Below are 19,648 nucleotides of genomic sequence, written 5' to 3' on the forward strand. Positions count from 1 at the left end.
TATTTTCAGGATTATATATGTGTCCCTGATTACATCAATATATTTATTCACAATAAACATTTTTTTTTTTTGTAAATATTTAATGATTTGTGCGCGTCCCTCAGTTTGACTTACCACCCCGTCACACTAACTTGTTTTATCTATAAATAATGCACTGTTCCTTTAAATGACATCACAAAGCCGAAGTGACATCATTTGAGCCTTATAGTCACCAAGAACAAAAGCAGGCAAATATGTACATTTTTTGTTTATTTGTTGCTTTTTCATGTTAGGCAGGGCCCGTCAAGCTCAAACCTACCACCCCGGCATGCAAAATAGATAAGGAAAACTGTTTTTTATTTAAATTTTTTCATTATTAATACAAAGAAAATTATATTTCAGATTGAATGCATGTATGCTAGGTGAAAAACTTGACCACGTGGGAGATTTACAGAAATTTTGGTAAATTTCATCCCAAAATGTCCCACGACAAAAAATCACTTTCTAGGGGGTAAAACTTTTTTTTGCCAGGGTTCCCTTGGTAAAATGTGCATTCCAAGGGCTAAATATCATGTTATTTGGGTTCGCTTCAAGCCGTGGACATGAAAAACAACCTGCGGCAACAGTGTAAAAGTAGCACAATTCCACGGGAAAACTGCAGACTTGGCAACACTGTTTGGTTCATTAATTCACTCTCACTCACTCACTCACTCACTCACTCACTCACTCACTCTTTACTCAATTTGAATGTCCCCAGTTTTAAAGTTTAAAACCAGCAGATCATATAGAGAAACACTTTGTCCATACCACCCTGTCACAGTGAACCACCCCGTCAAATTTACCACCCCGTCACAGGGTCATTTTGTTAAAAGTTTATGGAAAGAAAATGAAATATTACATAAATTAATGTTGAATGATGTTCTTGTTGTGTGGACTGATCAGATAAATGTAACTTTTTTTGTATTTTTTAAATGAATTCATTTTTTCAGTACAAACAATGAGGCTATTGAAACATCAAATTCATATTTCAAGATTAAAAATCTAAGAATAATAAAAAAATATTAAATTACAGACTTTCTATTGATGGTTTCCAAAAAAAGGACATATTACTATTAGGAAAATATTAGATTTTAAAAATCTACTTCTTGTTTTAATACTCCAATGGCATACATATTGTCCGTAACTTAGGATAATAGGCTATTAATAAAGATTTTGTGCCTGAGGTGGGAAAATATGTTTTTGGAGGATTAATATATATAAGTTGTAGATTTGTTTTAAAAAAGTTTGTTCTTAATGAAAATTTAGAAAAATGCACTACTCTAGCACTGAAATGCTGAATTTTGAGCTTTGTACAATTCTGATCTACTTTTTTTTTTTTTTAATTGCTATATGCACTGCTAATATTTTTAGGTAAATAATGATTAATCGATTATTCTTTTCTACATCACACTGAATAAAACGAGAGGCTACTACTTGGATAAAACTGCGTTTTGTCGTAAGTGTCATAAGTGGGTAAACCATAGAGGGGTAAACACTAGCAGTACCACTAGGGGTCGCAGTGCGTACTGTGATAGCAGTTTCCCATTGGATTTCATTGTTGTGTCTTATGGACACCGTCAAACCAAGATGATTACTGGATCAAAAGCTGAATAACTACTAATAATTAAAACTAGGCCTATATGTTTCTTATTCTGCGTCAAGTTGTAACATTATATTACCAGATAATAACACCTATACATATTTATGATTATGCCAGTAAGACAATTATTATTCTTTACATAAAACACCATCGAGGGGACAAAAAACATAAGCAAGGCACAACTGCTGGGTATATTACCGAACAGATAGGCTACTAAAAAATAATAATAGTTCAGTGGACATTTCTGCTCCTTTATTCAAGAATACCATAACAAGTTTAACAATGAGTAATAAACTTTAAAAGGCATGCAAAAGCTAGCTCTCAACAAGTCTGTCTTTCCAAGTGGCTCCAGCACTGGAAATCTCACACTTCTTCAAAAAAAGTTGTGATATAACTGCACAAGGAAAAATATCACAAATGTACAAAAATATCATGGGGAAAATATTTCTAAGACATGACCAGACATAATCCCTTAATATATGCAGTTTCAGTGAAGAATGCAGAGTCATAAAATTAAAGCGTTCACTAATTTAACCAACACTTTATTACCAAGATCAAGAAAGAAAGAAAGAAAGAAAGAAAGAACATTATATATGTTTTGGACACATTCAGAGCAGAATGATTTTCATATAAATTAGAAAATTTTGTATATATTACATACATTTTTGCTAAATCTATGTATGTTGCTATATGCACAATTTTCATGACAATATACATTTCTTACACATGAACTCTGGACACATGAAGGTCTGGACACAATTATTCTATTATACCTGTTCTGTATTATTACCATTTTCTCCATTTTAGAATAATAGACAAGTCAAAACTATGAAATATGGAATTTATGCAGTAAAAAAAATGTTAAACAAAATCAAAACCTAGCTCTCAATACCTTCACAAGTTCATATGCTGGATTCCTGCTGGATGCTTTTCCTTCATTATCTGCTTTACAAAACTATTCATTCGTTTTTTTAAAGAAAGTCAAAATTCTGGAGAAAATGCCATCATAAAGAAATAAAAATGCTCTTTTACAATTCATATGATATTAAAATCCTTCTGCCTAAATGCTTGAAATTAGCTTTCAGGATTTCAAAATTACAGTGCCTGTGCTTGAGGAACTAAAAAGCAATGTTGTAATCAATTTCCTCTTTATTGGAGAGCAACAATATAACAAAACAACACTTGTTTTCTCACAGTGCTTATGAGAAACGTTTCTGCCTGACACAATATTTTAACACTAGAGGTAAGATTCACTTGATATATTAACATGCAGCCAAATGTACTGTATGTCCTGTCTGGGTTAATATTACACAGAAATGCTTGCATCACAATTCATCCTAAAATCAAAAGAACAATACAGAACATAGTAGCATGTCCATATTAGTTAATGCTGATTTTAATTACTTGTACTTGTATTACTGTAATAATGTGAATCACACTGTATGGAGACACTTTTTAAAAAATAAAAATAAAAAACAAAATAAATTAAATGTATGATGTTCAAATATTTATGTATTTGTAATTTCTATTACCATAACAAAAACTGGAGGGAGGGCATCTTTATGATCTTTAACGTTTATTGTTTTTCTTACACAAAATATGATTCATATTATTATTATTACAAAAAATATTAGCATCTACATCTTTTTTTCTTTTGAATTTGGGGTGAGCCCTTCATGGCCCAGACATGTTCTTGACAGGTTTTATGAGATCTAGAATGCATTTGCAGAATTAAGGTGTGAGTTGGTAGCTGTGTTTTTGGGTGTTTTCTGAATGAGTAATGAAACGGTGGACTGGTTTATGGGTCCTCAATGTCCAAGAACTCTCTTTTAGGTGGGGTGGATCCACGGTACCAGGCACAGCTGCTGTCGTTCCTCTTAACGCAGGTGAAGTGCTGAGCCTGAGTGCCCTGAACAGTTCCCTCCAGCACCCAGTCAGTCCAAAGACATTCTTTAGGGTCGCTAATGGAACAGGGAATGGCGGAACAACGGACCACCTGCACAAAAGACAAGAGGGGAAGAGCTGTGAGACATACAGACAGACAGACAGACAGACAGACAGACAGACAGATAGATAGATAGATAGATAGATAGATAGATAGATAGATAGATAGATAGATAGATAGATAGATAGACAATACCTTGCAATCACAGCCCATCTGATAGCGTTGACCCAAGCACTTTTTCTGTGTCACACTCAGAGACTCCCAAGATTCAATGTAGTCACAAAGACTTACACGCAATGTGTCATTTGAATCCAAATTACCTGTGCAGATCAATGAGATGATGTTGGTATAAAGGTGGCACTACAGTTTCTACAGTTTACAGAAGCAATAGGAGTGGCTGTTTCCTGGATAGCGTTCTCCTCTCTTACCTGTAATCAGGTACTCCTTTTTGCCATCACTCTCAAATTTGACCCCGCACAAAGCTGAGGAGGGGCCCGTGAAGACGGTATCAATCTCGCGTTCAGGGCCCTTGAACATCTAGTGAAAGAAGAAGATATGAGGTAGTCATTTTATTTGATTTGGTATGCCTTAGTTTTTCAGTGTTTTGAAAATAATAAGGTAATTTATGATTGATATGAATATATATATATATATATATATATTTATATATGTATGTATATAATGTATGTATAGTGGCAATAAAGACATGCTGTGTTCAGTTTTATCCACAACAGACGAAAGTGAATCTGGCAGCATTTTATTACATTGGCTGTTGTACGTATCTCTATTGCGTTTAAACATAACCTGCCGCCAACACTAAACATAACAATACAGTTAAACAAAAGCAAACAGGAGATAAAAATGTTATCATACCATTTTAGCTTGCTTCTACAAGTCTTTAAAGGGTTAGTTCAGCCAAAAATGAAAATTCTGTCATTTATTACTCACCCTCATGTCGTTCCACACCCATAAACCTTTGTTCATCTTCAGAACACAAATTAAGATATTTTCCCCCATAAACAGCAAAGCAATTACCACTTTTAAGGCCCAGAAAGGTAGTAAAGACATCATTAAAATAGTCCATGTAACTACAGTGGTTCAACCTTAATGTTATGAAGCGACAAGAATGTTTTTTGTGTGCAAAAAACCCCCCCCAAAAATATTGAATTTATTCAACAGTTTCTTCTTTTCCGTGTCAGTCTCCTGACGCCGTTCACATGAGCACCACGATGAACATAGAACCCGGAAGCCCTGCACTGTGTTTACAACGTGAAAAGCATCGGAGATAGACACGAAAGAGAAGAAATTGTTGAATAAAGTTATTTTTGTTTTTTTTATTTTGCACACAAAAAGTATTCTCATCGTAAAATTAAGGTTGAACCACAGTAGTCACATGGACTATTTTAAAGATTTTTTTACTACCTATCATGGCCTTGAAAGTGGTAATTGCATTGCTTTCTATGGGGGATTAGATAGCTCTTAATTTTTGTTCCAAAGATGAATGAAGATCTTATGGGTTTGGAAAGACATGAAGGTGAGTAATTAATAACAGAATTTTCATTTTTGGGTGAACTAACCCTTTAAGCTCTTTTATTGTGACCCGCATTTTTACTAGAGTGCTTCTCATCACAAGTGCAGTGTTGTACCAGGTGAGGTTACAAGCACGTTTACTTTGTCAGAAAAGCAATGCATATGGTTTACAAATCATGCACTATGGTAAAAGACTCATAACATAGTATTGCGCAAGGAACCACTTTATTAATCAATAATCTGCCCTGTCATCATAATTTGTGTGAAAATGAATAAAAGTTGCTGGTGTTTTGCTGCCTTGAATGTTTATTTCAGCTGGTTTTCAACTGTAGTGAACTGTATGTACACTTTTGCACATATGTTGGTTTCCAATGAGGCTATGTTGCAACTTGGAATATCATGGTATGAGTAATTATATCACAGTGTAATGGAGTATGTCTCATAATTACAGTCATTCAGACATAACAGCAGTGGTTTTGTGTTTGGATTCATGTATAGCCAAATAAATCAGTGCTAGATTGAAATCTGTGGATAACAACAGTAGTTGCACAACAGAGAATATTCTCCACTAACCTTCATCTGTTTGACGTCGTATCGGATCATTTTGACTGGATAGCCATAGGCATCATTGCCGGTAACCACCTCCTTCTGTCCAACTACTTTGGCTCTGATGACTGGAAAGACAAAAACATTTAAATATCCATTACACTTTAAATGTTTCGCCATGTTTTACCCCTCTCCACAGTAGATGGGTGTTATACTCCAAGTATGGAGTAAGATGACTTGTCTTGCTGTTGTTATTTTGCCTGTACTACAGGTGCTGAGAGCTGGGTGTATGTATGGAGACACATGAGTATTTGATTAGCGGAGGGTCATGCATGGAATGTGCTCTCAGCCTGATATTCAGGAAGCCAGTCAGCAGTCTGACTCTAGCAAGAAGTTTGCCCCCCGCTCGCCCGGCCGCTTTAATCTCCACCCTCACACTGCCTGTTCCCCATTGAGCTGCTGACATACAAATACCAAACGCTCAGTCCAAACTCATCTCTCTATTACAGGATCACATGCTTTGAGCAAAATAGAGAATGAAAGACCAGCTTTTTACATGAAAGCTTCTATCTCTAGCAGTATTAGGTGGTTGTGCCTCACCAAGGTGTTGCTACACAGTTGCTAGGATGTTCTGAAGTTCTACACTCTTAAAAATAAAGTTTTTTTTTTCACAGCAATGCCATAGAAGAACCATTTGATTAACCATTTTGATTAAAAGAACCTTTTTTTTTCTTAGTGTGAAGAATATTTTAATAATCTAAAGTATATTTTTCCAGTATAATGAACCTTCAGTCCAATCGAAAGGTTCCATGGATGTTAAAGGTTCTTCATAGATGCCAGTAAAGAACCTTTATTTTTAAGACTGTATGTGGTTTCTAGGGTTTTCTGGGTAGTTAGTTATTGGGACTATGTCAAAAGAGCTCACCCTGGTCTCTAGATATTGCTCAGATCTCTCCTTCAAAGCAAATTTATCGTCAAAGTTTTATCGTCAAAAATTGTCGAAATACAGAAAAAGCACATCTTTTCCACAAACTATATATATATATATATATATATATATATATATATATATATATATATATATATATAGTATTTTACAATATATTTCCTACTTTTATTGTATTTTTGATCAAATACACCCAAATACGTTCCCCCGAGAAACGTTCGCTCGCAAAACTTTTGTGTTCTTTCCGAGTAAACGCAAAGTTTCTCAGGGAAACGCAAACATTTTGCGAGTGAACGCAAAGTTTATCAAGTGGAGTGCAAAACATTTGCGAGAGAAAGCAAAAAAAAAAAAAATTCTTCCCATCTCCCATATTTTTTCTTCACCATGTCCCTTTAGGAGCTCTGTAGTATTGTAAAATATCCCAATAAAATTCTCCCCCTAATCTATCTGAGTTTTCAGAGAGCACATACCGTCCGCATAGTCAGGCCCAAAAACAGAGCATCTTTTCTATTGGCCACACACTCAGAATGCCAAATGCACCCACAGGATCCCAGTCTCAAGTCAGGCATGCCTCTCTCATCAGTAACACACACAGGGTTTATGCTGGTTTAATAACAGCCTCCCCTTTCCACACATTCATTCCATACTGAGGCGGAAGTTAGACATACAGTGTGGGTGCTGTTTTCAGCTCCAGGTATGTGCAGGGAAAAGGAAGCCCTCCACATTATTTATTTACTGGATCTGTAGGTCGTGTCGGAATACCGAATCTATAGGTCTGACTGGATGCGCAGCTGTGAACAACTACTGCAGGAGAAGTAAAACAGAACATTTAACAACTGACAAGTATGTTATTGAACTGAAATGAATCAACACTGGACTGACTTAAGCTGAATATTGACACTATTGTATTCTGTAGAGCTGCTTATAGCTGAATTTAGCTTGTTTCATAACATTGACACTGTTATTGAACTAAACTGAATCAACATTGAACTAAATTAAGCTGAATAATGACACAGTTGTCTTCTGTTGAGCTGCTCAGATTAGCTCAAATTGAGAGTGTTTAAACCCAAAGTATAAACGGTTTTTACGCGTATGCGAGGGTCTGAGTACAGTTCACAGATTTCATCACCAAAATAATATGTGCGCGATCTTTGTAACCGTGAGTCGCACATTCGCATTGAATTTGTTTTGCACTAATCAGTTGTTCCACTAGGTGGCAACACTGGCCCGGGCCATTGTTTCACAGCAGAAAATTAAACTAAAGAGACGGAACAACAACAAAATCCCAGAGACTGCAACAACAAGAGATGCCTGCACTGACAAGTGATTTTGTGAGGGGGTTATGAGATATCCACAACTTTAGTTTAAAACAATACCAAGACATTTTTATCGGTCATCATTTCTGGAGAAATATAGCACAGAGATTAAACTTTCTAGAGTGCCTGTGTCGACCAACTACGTTTGCACACGCTATCAAATGGAGCATACTTTGAAAGGCTACGCGTTCGACTGTAAGCATACACTAGCATACTCATAAAAAATTAAAACATAGTCGTTAACATGAGAACAATGTACTAAAAAAACTGAAAAGTTTTTCCTTTTTGTTTGATGACAATGTTGTCAAAACGATCCCCGTTCACACGGATCTGCAAAAGCTGTATTATTCATCCCAGGTCAGTAGATGGCGATGTCACTTTGTAAAGAAACTCTACGCGTCTATAGACTGAACATGTAATACACATGCGCATGACGTCACCGTTTTTACAAACTCATATTTTGTAGTTTACATGGAGACAATAACGGTATCGTTTTCAAAAAAAATTGCACGTTGAAACCCGTTTTCAAAAGTTTGCAATTTCAAGCCCCCAAAACTCTGTTTTGTTTGTTGTCATGTAAATAAACTACTAAAATGCATAAACGTTTTCAGTTTTTCGTTAAAAATGGTGTAATGTAAACGACCCCTCAATTTGTTTCATAATTGATAAAACACGCATCATTGATTGTTATTGAACTGAATTCAACTAAATTGAGCTGAATAACAACACTATTGTCATCTAAAGTGCTGCTTTATAGTTGAATTGAACTGAAGAACTTTGCAACATTGACACTGTTACTGAACTGAATTTGAATTTGTTCCATAATTGTTGAATTTTACCAACATTAACACTGTTATATTACTGTTTATCACTGTGAAGCTGCTTTGAAACAATCTTGATTTTATATATATATATATATATATATATATATATATATATAATGACTTGATTCTCTCAAAACCAAATGTAATGTGGGAGTTTCAAACAGCCAGCATCATGGAGCCGCATACAAGAATAAGGTTGGCAATTCCTGTGGTGGGCAGCAGATGTTGTTTTCAACCAATCACTAAATGTACAGGTGGGTGTGTGGTCATTGGGGTCTAACTCCAATGACCCAAGTTTCACCATCCCAAGTCATGTAATGACCATCTTACGAACGTCAAAGACAAACCACAATATGTTGCTAGCATGTGGCAATACTTTCTCAATTTTTAGAGTTGTAATCAGCCTGTTGAAAAAGGTTTTAATCACAGGGCCACAACAGACAATGGAAAACGCATAGGTCATGTAATGGCAGGGTACTGTAGGGACACTGAAGGTCAGAGGATCTGAGGCAGGTTACACACAATGACACAATAAAGCTAAAATTAGGCTGAAGATTCTCCCCTATTACTTCAACTTTACTATATTTCCAAGTATGCTGCACAGAGGTAGAAATGTGTCAACAGATGAAGATTCTGCTATATAGTTTATGCAGCAGATGATGGGTGATTTCTACAGTTTGGTGGATTTTGGATTGAGCAGGTTTGTTAAAAAATCAAATAGAGGCACACAATGTCTGTCCAAGCTCAAGTATAACCTAATAATTCAGATCAAATATTTCATAGAAATATAGGATTTTTTTTTTTTTTTTTTTTTTTTTTTTGCCCTGTTACATGACATATTTACAAAGTGTTACAGGGTGGATGTTTTAAGATATAATGAAGCTCATTACTAAAGAACATCATGATAGCAGATGATTAACATTAATTTATAGATTTATAAAATCAATTTATAAAAAAATAAAATAAATAAAGAACATTTTCACATTCAATATGAATTGACATAGACTGAAAATTATGAAAAACTTTGTTCTTTGTTCTTGGAGTTGCTTTCCCTCAAAGGAAATGATGTAATTTCTATCAAGTCATGTGATTAAGGTTAAGATTTTAAAGGGCAAACAACACCAAAGTAACATGGTGGATTGTTTGAGGGACATATTTAATGGTTTTACACATTTTTAAATAAATCTATCTATCTATCTATCTATCTATCTATCTATCTATCTATCTATCTATGCATCTCAGTAAATTGTATTTTATGTCAATGAGAATAAGCAAATAAACATACTCAAAATTGATAATTTTGAAATATGACAATTCATCTGTAAAGTGCTTCAAAATTAAATGTTTTTATTCTTTTTAAATCTTAGGTACTAATCATTATGATTTTTTTGTTAATGGGGTACATCTATGCGTGGAAAACCATGTGGCATAAACATTGTATACCAAATATGCAGTACTGATTTATCAGGGACATAAAATCCACTAAACTATGGCCCAGATATACATGTTAATCACATGAGAGTGATGAATATACATGACATAATGTGAATATACAGAGTGGGATGTGTCCCAAACAAGTCAAGATTGGGTTGAACTTGTTATTAAGGGAAGTGAAGCATTTATTTATTGTTGCCAAGTAATGTCACACCTTGATGTATTATTATTCAGAATTTAACAGGTGTGTGTTAAATTGTTTTATAATGACTTGTGTAATGTGACTCATCTGATCAGAGCTTAACCACAGAATGTTACTTGTATTGTTTTGAGTCTTTTGCTTTAAATAGCTGTTAATGTAAGACTCATCAGTCATTCATGATTATATGAATAAACTTATCCTTTAGTTTTTTGCCTAAGAAAGTAAAAATAATCAAATGACATATGAAGTACCTTTCATTTCAACAGTATTTAATTCGCCAGATATTATATTGCGACAACTATATAGTGATTTATACCATTACAATGATATAACTGCTACAATGCTAAACACATTTCTAAGTTAAAGGGTCTCCATCTATCTACCCTTAGCAATTAAACCACAGACACAGTGAGATTGCACTTAATTTAAGGTGTCCTTGTTACGCCAACAAGTATTAAGTAATATTAATTAACATGTAATTACTAAAGGGATAGTGTTAGGGTTTGGTTTACAGTTAATCGCTTGTAATTATGCACAATTTACTGTTATTAGTAAATACATGTAACGTGTAGCAATGAAACTGCAAAATAAAGTGTTATACTAAGCAAATGAATCAGAGGGAATGAAACTATCAAGAAAGATGGAAAACATGACAGGCCCTGTTGTGCCTTTTGGGAGGATGTGGTTATTCACACTGATATATCCCTATCATATTAATTAAAGCATAGCACATAAGCAATTTTAATATTCTGACATATCAGTGGCTCTGAACACTAGAAAGTTTTCTTTGACATTTGTAATTAAACACAAGGCCTATATGCTATTGACTGCAGTCTAAATGAAAAGTAATATACTCTACAAATTCATTCTATAAGTTATTTATTTTATAAAATGCATAGATTCAGAATTAAACATCTTGCCAGGTGCATATGAATATAGAGATGCTGACATACGCACACGACAGAGATAGAGAGTGCATCAATATATAATATAGACATGGTTATGGATATGAAATAGTTAAATGCATGGAATCTTACCGACATCCGCATTGCAATACGCCTGCTGAGGATGTTCAGGAGAGCAGCTGCAGGCTTCGGCAAACTCTGCGGCTCCGCACAGCACTAACAGCAGCAGAGGAACACTGCACAAGCGGCTCATCTTCACTACAGAGAGGACTCTTCACAAGTAACAAACGCGTAGGTCTCCAAAACCAAGTTGCTTCCAAAGACAACGCTGCCTTTGAAACGCGGACTTCAAAAAGGTTAGATGAGAACCTGACAGGAGCGAAAGAACTAACCTGCTGCTGAGGAGGACGCACTAATGTCAGGACCGTCTGAATGGATATAGCGCTCTCTCTGTGAATGGCCTTGCTTTTTATTCCTGTCTGAGCTCCGCCCATTTGTAGTCTGCAAATGACATTTCACTTTTTGCCCTGACTTAGTCATCATGTCCTCATTTTTTTTATTGAGATTTTCACTCTCTTTTTTTTTACGTTAGCAGACTAAAATCTGAGTAATATTATAATTTAAGGACAGTATTGCAGAAACAGCTATTGACCAATGCTCTGACGTTTGGTTGCCCCTATAGGTACCTCAGAATGACCACTGATTTCCCAATAACTAATGAAATTGTTAACTTTTGATCAATGTGTAACACATTCTAAAAGGTTAGGTTATTACATAATTATAGCATTAGTCATAGAAAGGGCACGAGACATATTGCTGCAGCACCCCCAGGTGAAAAAATACTAGTAAATACTAGTGTTTTTGAACCATACTACTATAGTAAAGTACTTGAATTAATTTATTGTGATAATTCTATAGTTGCTGTGATAATATAACAACTATAGTAATATAAACAAATTACTTTACCCAATATTGTACTTAGTTTTCTATAACTTTAGGGTATATTATACTACAAAATACAGTTTACTGTAGTAAAAACTACAGTAGTATTTATAAGTTTATCAGTACACTATAGTTAATACTAGTATGCTGTAGCATTCATTAACAAAGTGTTGTAAATACTATAATATATACAGTATACTACAATTTACTATAGTATGCTTCAAAAACACTATAGTATTTACTATAGTATTTTTTTCAGCACTATGCAATGCAAAAGGTTTAATTTACATTTTACGTGTTGAATAAGGCGTTTAAATGTAACTAGTAGGCTATAAACCTATGATTTATAATTTTCGCGTGTGTGTGTGTGTGCTTTTTAAAGTTATCAATCTTACATTTTAAGTTTCGTTCAGAGAACTATCATATTGCCCTTGTTTGACACAAGCGCGCGCGCGCGAATGTTTGACGTTGGCGCGTGAGGTAAACATATAAGTCACACAAGTACATTTGATCATGGCGCAAAGGAGAATCTCGGATTTTGTGTCCATCCATTAGAATTTCCCAACTTCCCATAACTGCCATCTGTCTCATATGTCATCATATATTTGATTTGGTGTGACGTGAGAAGAAATGTGCTCTTCTCTTTGTCACTTTTTGCTGATGTTTCTTCTTCTGCTTAGAGAAGACTGAAGAAAAAAAAAAAAAACATTTAGGCCTACTTGATAAAATCCTCGTTACAAACCATTTTAAGTAAACCTTATTGCTACCAGTCTGTACAACTAACCTGTTATTATCAAGTAAAATCTTACTCTTTAACAATAGTACACTTACATCTTGGAGACGTCTATTTGATATGCCTATTTACATCTGGAAGACATTTTTTTAGAGTGTTTGCTCATCTGTAATAGCCTACATGTCAGATGTCAAAAAGATGTTTAGAAAATGTCTTTAAGATGTTTATGATTTAATGTATGTAAAACTGACATCTTAAAGACTTATCAGATGTTTGTGAACAGCGGCTTTCCAGGTGAAGTGATCTTTAACAGACATCTTGCAGATGTACATGTGCTATCTGGGTAACATTCATAAAGAAATTAAGTAAATGTTACTTTTAATATATTTAATTTAAGAAGTAACTTATAATAAAGTTTACTTGGCAATACCTTTTAACTCAAATAATATAACACTGAACCATGCTTTTAAAGTGTACGCTTAACTTAGTAACATCTAAGTAAATAATACAATAGATATCATGTAGACTCCACATGATAGAAGTAAAGGCACTCACCTCAACACAGACTTCAATACTTTGTACACTATACACAATGATGGTAATTGAAAAATCATTTTTGAGTATGAATGTGTCATTTTGATTAGAAAATGAACCCCAAATGTCACAAAATCACAATTTACTAAGTCTAACAACAAAAGCAATGATAAAACAGTGTAAATACAGCTGGAAAACAGACAAAAAAATCAACCTTATTAATCATTTATGCACCAGTGCATGATGGGAACACCAATATCATAAAAGTTAGGTTTTAGTTAATTTTATATTTTTGATGTTTACACTTTAATTTCTACATGCTTGAATTGAGTACTAATATAGAATTTACTGTTTTTTATTCTAGCTTGAACTAACTTTTTCATGTAGACATTGCATTTGTTTTTTCTGAATAATTTACTTCACCACAGAACCATTTTTAACAGTGTATATGATTTATTTATCATTTTTAAGATGTTTTGCTGTTATCGCAACAAAATTCTCTATCTCTGTGTTTGAAATAGTCAATTTGAATTATTAATGTTTTTAAGAAGAAAAAGTAGCCTACTTCAATATGTAAAGATTTTATTAGTTTAATTTAATCGAATGAGAGAAATAATGCACTAATTTTGGAAATTATGGAACACCAGTATGTTGTCTATCAGGATATAGAGATTTCACAGTTTCTTTATGTAAAGAGAAATAAGGAACTCAAATCAGATGGAAGTATATGAAGGAAGTCCATCTTGCATAACTCTCTGTTGAAATCGCAAGTGCTGCCTCAGAGACCCAGGGAAACACTTCTGCATCTTCTCATCACTACTCAACCCTCCACCCACTCCTTCATTCCTTTCTCTTTCTCTCTCTCTCGCTCTCTCTCTCTCTCTTCTCACTTTCTTCTTCAGTAGTGATACGTGCTGTAGAGTAGCCTAAATAGGGTACTTTCAGACATATTAAGAAACCAGACATATCACATGCATGCTTTACTACTTCAAGCTACGTCTGGCTCTGCCTCCTTGTAGATAGATAGACCCTCTCCTAACATGAGGGGAATTTTCTGTGTCATTTTTCCTTAAAGCTGAATAAAATGTGAATGTGTTCTTGTGGTTCACCCTTCCTTTGTTAGTGTGAGAAGCCATTGTGCCATGACTCTTTCATGACTTGTACATCATAACAAATGTCTGAAAAGGGTTCCAATGAACAGATTTTATGATGATGACAGTTTTTTTATGATTTGGTAGGCTGCTCAGTTACACCTTAGTGCAATAAAGCTGTCATTGCTCTTTCTCGTAAGTGGGTATTTTGCCTGGCATATACCAGATTTAAGGCTTGTTCAGACCTGCAAAGTATATTCTGTTTTGTTTTCGTTATCACTGTGTTTCCTGCATTTTGCCTGAGTTCCCAGTTATCGTTAGTTTCCCTGATTGAGAGCAAGATACTACACTGCATACTCTGCATCATCAGCATTTCAATATGAATTCTTATCATTTCTCATTTCACCTTGCCACATTTGTGTTTTTCACGATTCAAAACGTTTCATGACAGTCTGTCATTTCAGTCACCATGAAATCAAACAATTGGACAATTCATGTTTTTATGGAATATTGCAGTATTTATTATAAATGTACCTTGTGATCTTTAATCAAAATCATCTCTTTTCTGATGACGTAATTTACATTGTAGAGCAAAATGTTCAAATATAGTCAAGTTATGTTTACCACAGATATTATTTTTACTCATAAATTGAAAAAAAAAAAAAAAAAAAAAAATTTAAAACCCCATAGAAAAATCTTGAGGGAACCACTGTTAAATTAGTCTTCTGGGTTTTGACGTCATCCCTGCAACACTCTATTCCCCATAAAGTCCCGCCCTACATTTGTTCTCGTTCCGGAAATCGTTTCACTCAGATATACGTCACAATAGGGAAGAAAAGACTATCACAACTTCTGTTTCATGGGAATTAAATGACGGCAGACCGTCTAATCCATCTGTCCATTCCATGGTAGATTAGCATTTAGGCCTGGTGTTTTCACACAGAATGAATGAACAAAGGGATCATTTACAGAGAACACATTCTTCTTCTTTTTTTTTGCTTTTACAAATGCAGTGCAGCGTAATGAAGAAACACAAGGTCTCAAGATGAATTTTTAAAAGTAGAACTGCTTGAAATACCATTTTACAAGCTCAGCACTCAAGCTCAAGATGCTGAAAAAGCAGTGATGAATTTCCAGCTGATGAATGATAGTGACAACCAATCAGAATCCATCCTGCTTTAAAGACCTCAAGCATTTAGCTCACAGTTATCGTGGGTTTATGTGAACATAGTCTCAGCCTCAGACGTCATGCTCACAGACCGTTGGCTGAACATCTGATGCATATGGCACACTTAACTGGAAACACTTCACGATATTCAAAGTCGTGAAGTTTATAACTGTGACAACGATTGCTTAACAGTATCAACTGAACGCTGGTTTTTCAAAAGTATGTGAATTTCGCAGCTCCATTATTGCAGTAAACTTGCTCAACATTCTTGAATTAGAAGCACGCCGGTTTGTTATTGTAGGGACATCAACTTTACATTTTCACACCCCTAAACATGACCAGGAACAAAACTAATTGTGATTGGTTGCGTTACATGTCATTCAATTGTCCTCTTGAGCAGTCCTTGGCCAATGAAAGCTGTGATAGAGTCCAGACCTTCTGCCGTCAGTCTGAAGGTCTGGCTATGTGAGACTAGTGTGGACGCAAATATTGTTATCTTTGTAGTTATAGCTCTTTGTGTGAATAGGTCTTTACACCCATACTCTGTATGACATTCATAACCTCAAAAGTCTTATCTGTAAGACAAAAGGTATTTAAACTATATTTTCCACCAAAATGTCAATGATGCACACAAAATTCGCCTCCACTAGGATATTGTGGTTTGTTTCCAGGACGTTATTATGTGGCAGCCAGGGATTTGTTAGGTGGTTGCCCTCTCAACAGTCTCTATTTGGTCTCTTGCAATGGCTCAAGAATGAAGATTTTTTTGATAGGGTTAGGTTTGTTCAGAACCTCAGTCCTAAGTATGAGCAATAGTAATAGTGATAGTGCACTTGGTCTAACAAAATACCACTAATGATGATCTCCATTGGTCATACTGGAATTAGTCTCAGCATCGGATGTCACGCCTACGGATCGCTGGCTAAACATCTGATGCATAAGGCACAGAAAATGGGAAACACTTTGGGAATTTCAAAGTCGTCATCATCTGATTGGTTGAATTCTACAGGATTTCCGGGTGAATTGTGTGTCACGTTCTTTAACGGTCTGCCTGGAAACAAAGATGCTGTGACGCCAAACCCTCTCATATAGGAAGAAACCCATTGTGTTTACAACTGTGACAATGAGCGCCTATCAGGATCAACTATAAATGCCATTGTTGCTGTAAACTTGTACATTCTTCAATTAATAATTTATTAGATGCAAGCCAGTCTGTTATCTTAGGGACATCAACATGTTTAGGATACCCCTAAACATGATGCAGAACAAAACTAATCTTGATTGGTTGCTTTACACGTTAGTTAATCAGCCTATGGCGGGCCAGTGAAAGCTGTAATGGAGTCCAGACCTTCTGCCGTCAGTCTGAACGTCTGACTACGCAAGACTTTACTGGAATAATCACCATAAACCTACGTAAACCACTGTGTTGAGGGCTATACACACTTCTGAAGACGCCCATACACAAAGGTTTTAGGGTTGAATGCCTATAGACCGTGGCATGTGGGGGTGTAAAGCATAATAGGTTCAAGCTGACCACTTATCCTTCCACCGAAGCTGCCCACATCTGGTTTGCTTCCTGCAGAGACTACAAAAGACCTCACTGGTGTCATCAAGCCAGAGCTTGAGTCATAAATAGTATAGATACACTGTAAGATACATGCAAGAGAGAGTGTTCACTTTTACTCACAGGAATATAATTCAGTGAAAGGGCTGTACAGCAGCATAATGAGTAATGTGTGGAATAGGAGCCGGTTTACTGTATGTGTCATGATCAACATCCCTTACAATACTGTTCGCCCCATTCCCTCGGCTCTCTGTAATCAACATCAGAAATTTCCACTATTTCTTTAGTTGTTTATGTCTTAAACACGCAAAATGGACTTTATTATATTATTTTTTTTCCTTTTCGCTGCCCTTAATGTCACAGTTCAGGATAGTCTCTAGCTAAGGGTTTGAGTCTGTGTTGTGCCATCACAGCCAATCAGCATATGATGGTATTTACAACTCAAAAACATGTATATGGAACTGAGCACCCATAAATAAAGACAGCATTGTGGGGTCCTGCTCCATCTAAACAACTGGCATTTAGGTCTTTGACCTAAAACATTTACTTATTGACCTAAAATATAACATGTGTAAGGCCATTTATCATTATAGTTAATAATGTTATAAATATAGATATATTTTTCTTACAAAAACACCACTTTGGTTCAGAAAGCATTTATTAAACCACCAAAGTCGTATGGCAAAGTCAATGCCATTCAATTATTCAATGCCATTACAAAACTGGGAAGAGCCAGGATATTATTTAATGTAACTCAGATTTGGTTCGGCCGAAAGAAGAAAGTCACCTAGGATGGCTTAAGGATGAATAAATTATGGGATAATTTTTCATTTTTTGGGTGAACTATATATTGAACCAATTGAGTTGGGAGTGGGAGACGTTTATTAATGTCTTGTTATCTTGATTTTATGTTTTTGCTTATTTTTGCTTTTGTTACACATGATATGGATTCAAGAGTAATCGGTAAAAAAAAAAAAGTTAAAAAATATCTGAGAGTCAAGTTCAAGTACAAGTCCACCTGAATGCATTCAAATTCGAGTTCATTCATAATTGCGGTCCAAGTACCCCAACTCTATTGTTTAGCATTTTCTTGTTACTACATAGTAAAATTTTGACATTATTATTATAAATTGTGGTAAACAGTAATAATGAGTAGGTCTTTCTTTTGACTGGTGACATAAAAGAATTCCACAATGATTACACATTTAAAAAGAATGCACTGCTCACAGTCTGACATGAGATTACGTATCTCAATGAATAAACAGTGAAAAAACAGAATAAACAGTGACATCTACTGAACAATGTTTATCCCTTGTATGGAAGACTTCATTCTTACTTGCCTAAGACCCTTGAGAAAAGTGTGGGCTTCAAAGAAAAGAGGGTGTGGAGCTGGACGTAGCAATTAAAAGCATGAAGGGGAAATGACACACTCAAGATGAAATGAGCCGAAATCCATGTCTCAATTCCTCACGGCACGCCACAGCCTGAGGAGAAAAACAGAGATTTCTACATCTGAGGACACCGTTACGCCCCTTGCCCAAATAGCTCATCTCTGTCTGGTGTGGCAGGGACCAGTTTTTGTTTTTCCTTGTCAGTCCCGACCTGACTGCAGGGCTCAGGAATTACAGGATTTTCCAGGAATTCTTGCTCATATTGTTCCATTACTGGAACAATTTAAAAACTTAAAATAACATAAAAATAAACATAAAATAAATTAAAGGATTAGTTCACTTTCAAATAAAAATTACCCAAAGCTTTATTCACCCTCAAGCCATCCTAGGTGTATATGACTTTCTTTCTGACGAACACAATCATAGAACTTAATAAATATCCTGAGGCATCCAAACTTTATAATGGCCATAAGCCTTATGAGTATGAGCTGAAGAAAGTTTCTACATCCATCCATTCATCATAAACATATTCCAGATGGCTCCATAGGGTTAATAAAGGTTTTCTGAAGTGAAGTGATGTGTTTGTGTGAAGAAAAAAAAAATCCATATTTAACAAGTTATGAAGTAAAATATCTAGCTTTCGCTAGACCGCCTTCCATATTCAAATTATGGAAAAACTGAACTGGCGTTGTGTCACGTCAATTCCGTAAGTTGAATAAGGAAGGTGTAGGACGTACATTGTAAGCTTTTTGAATAATATGGAAGGAGGTCTGGCGGAAGCTAGATATTTTACTTCATAAATTGTTAAATATGAATTGTTTTTTTTACACAAATGCAACGCTTTCCTTCAAAAGGTCTTTATTAACTCTACAGAGCCATGTGGAATATATTTATGATGGATGGATGTGGATGGAGACACTTTCTTCAACTCATACTCATTGATCTCATTCACTGCCATT

The 19,648-nt window shown here is 35.2% G+C and overlaps 2 protein-coding genes across 2 annotated transcripts in view; one reads left to right on the forward strand and one right to left on the reverse strand.

Annotated features, from left to right (window-relative positions):
• Positions 1 to 19,648, forward strand: part of LOC125280859 (gastrula zinc finger protein XlCGF57.1-like) — a 1,316,469-nt gene that overhangs the window by 112,417 nt on the left and 1,184,404 nt on the right. The window lies entirely within an intron of this gene.
• timp2b (TIMP metallopeptidase inhibitor 2b) lies at positions 1,856 to 11,719 on the reverse strand. Its single transcript, XM_048153263.1, has 5 exons — positions 11,399 to 11,719; positions 5,667 to 5,767; positions 3,992 to 4,100; positions 3,759 to 3,883; positions 1,856 to 3,614 (listed from the first exon to the last, which is right to left on the reverse strand). The coding sequence occupies exons 1-5, from the start codon at positions 11,517 to 11,519 to the stop codon at positions 3,417 to 3,419; spliced, it is 654 nt and encodes a 217-aa protein (XP_048009220.1). The 5' UTR covers positions 11,520 to 11,719; the 3' UTR covers positions 1,856 to 3,416.

Source organism: Megalobrama amblycephala, linkage group LG1, assembly GCF_018812025.1.
Source record: "Megalobrama amblycephala isolate DHTTF-2021 linkage group LG1, ASM1881202v1, whole genome shotgun sequence".
Lineage (NCBI taxonomy): Eukaryota > Metazoa > Chordata > Actinopteri > Cypriniformes > Xenocyprididae > Megalobrama > Megalobrama amblycephala.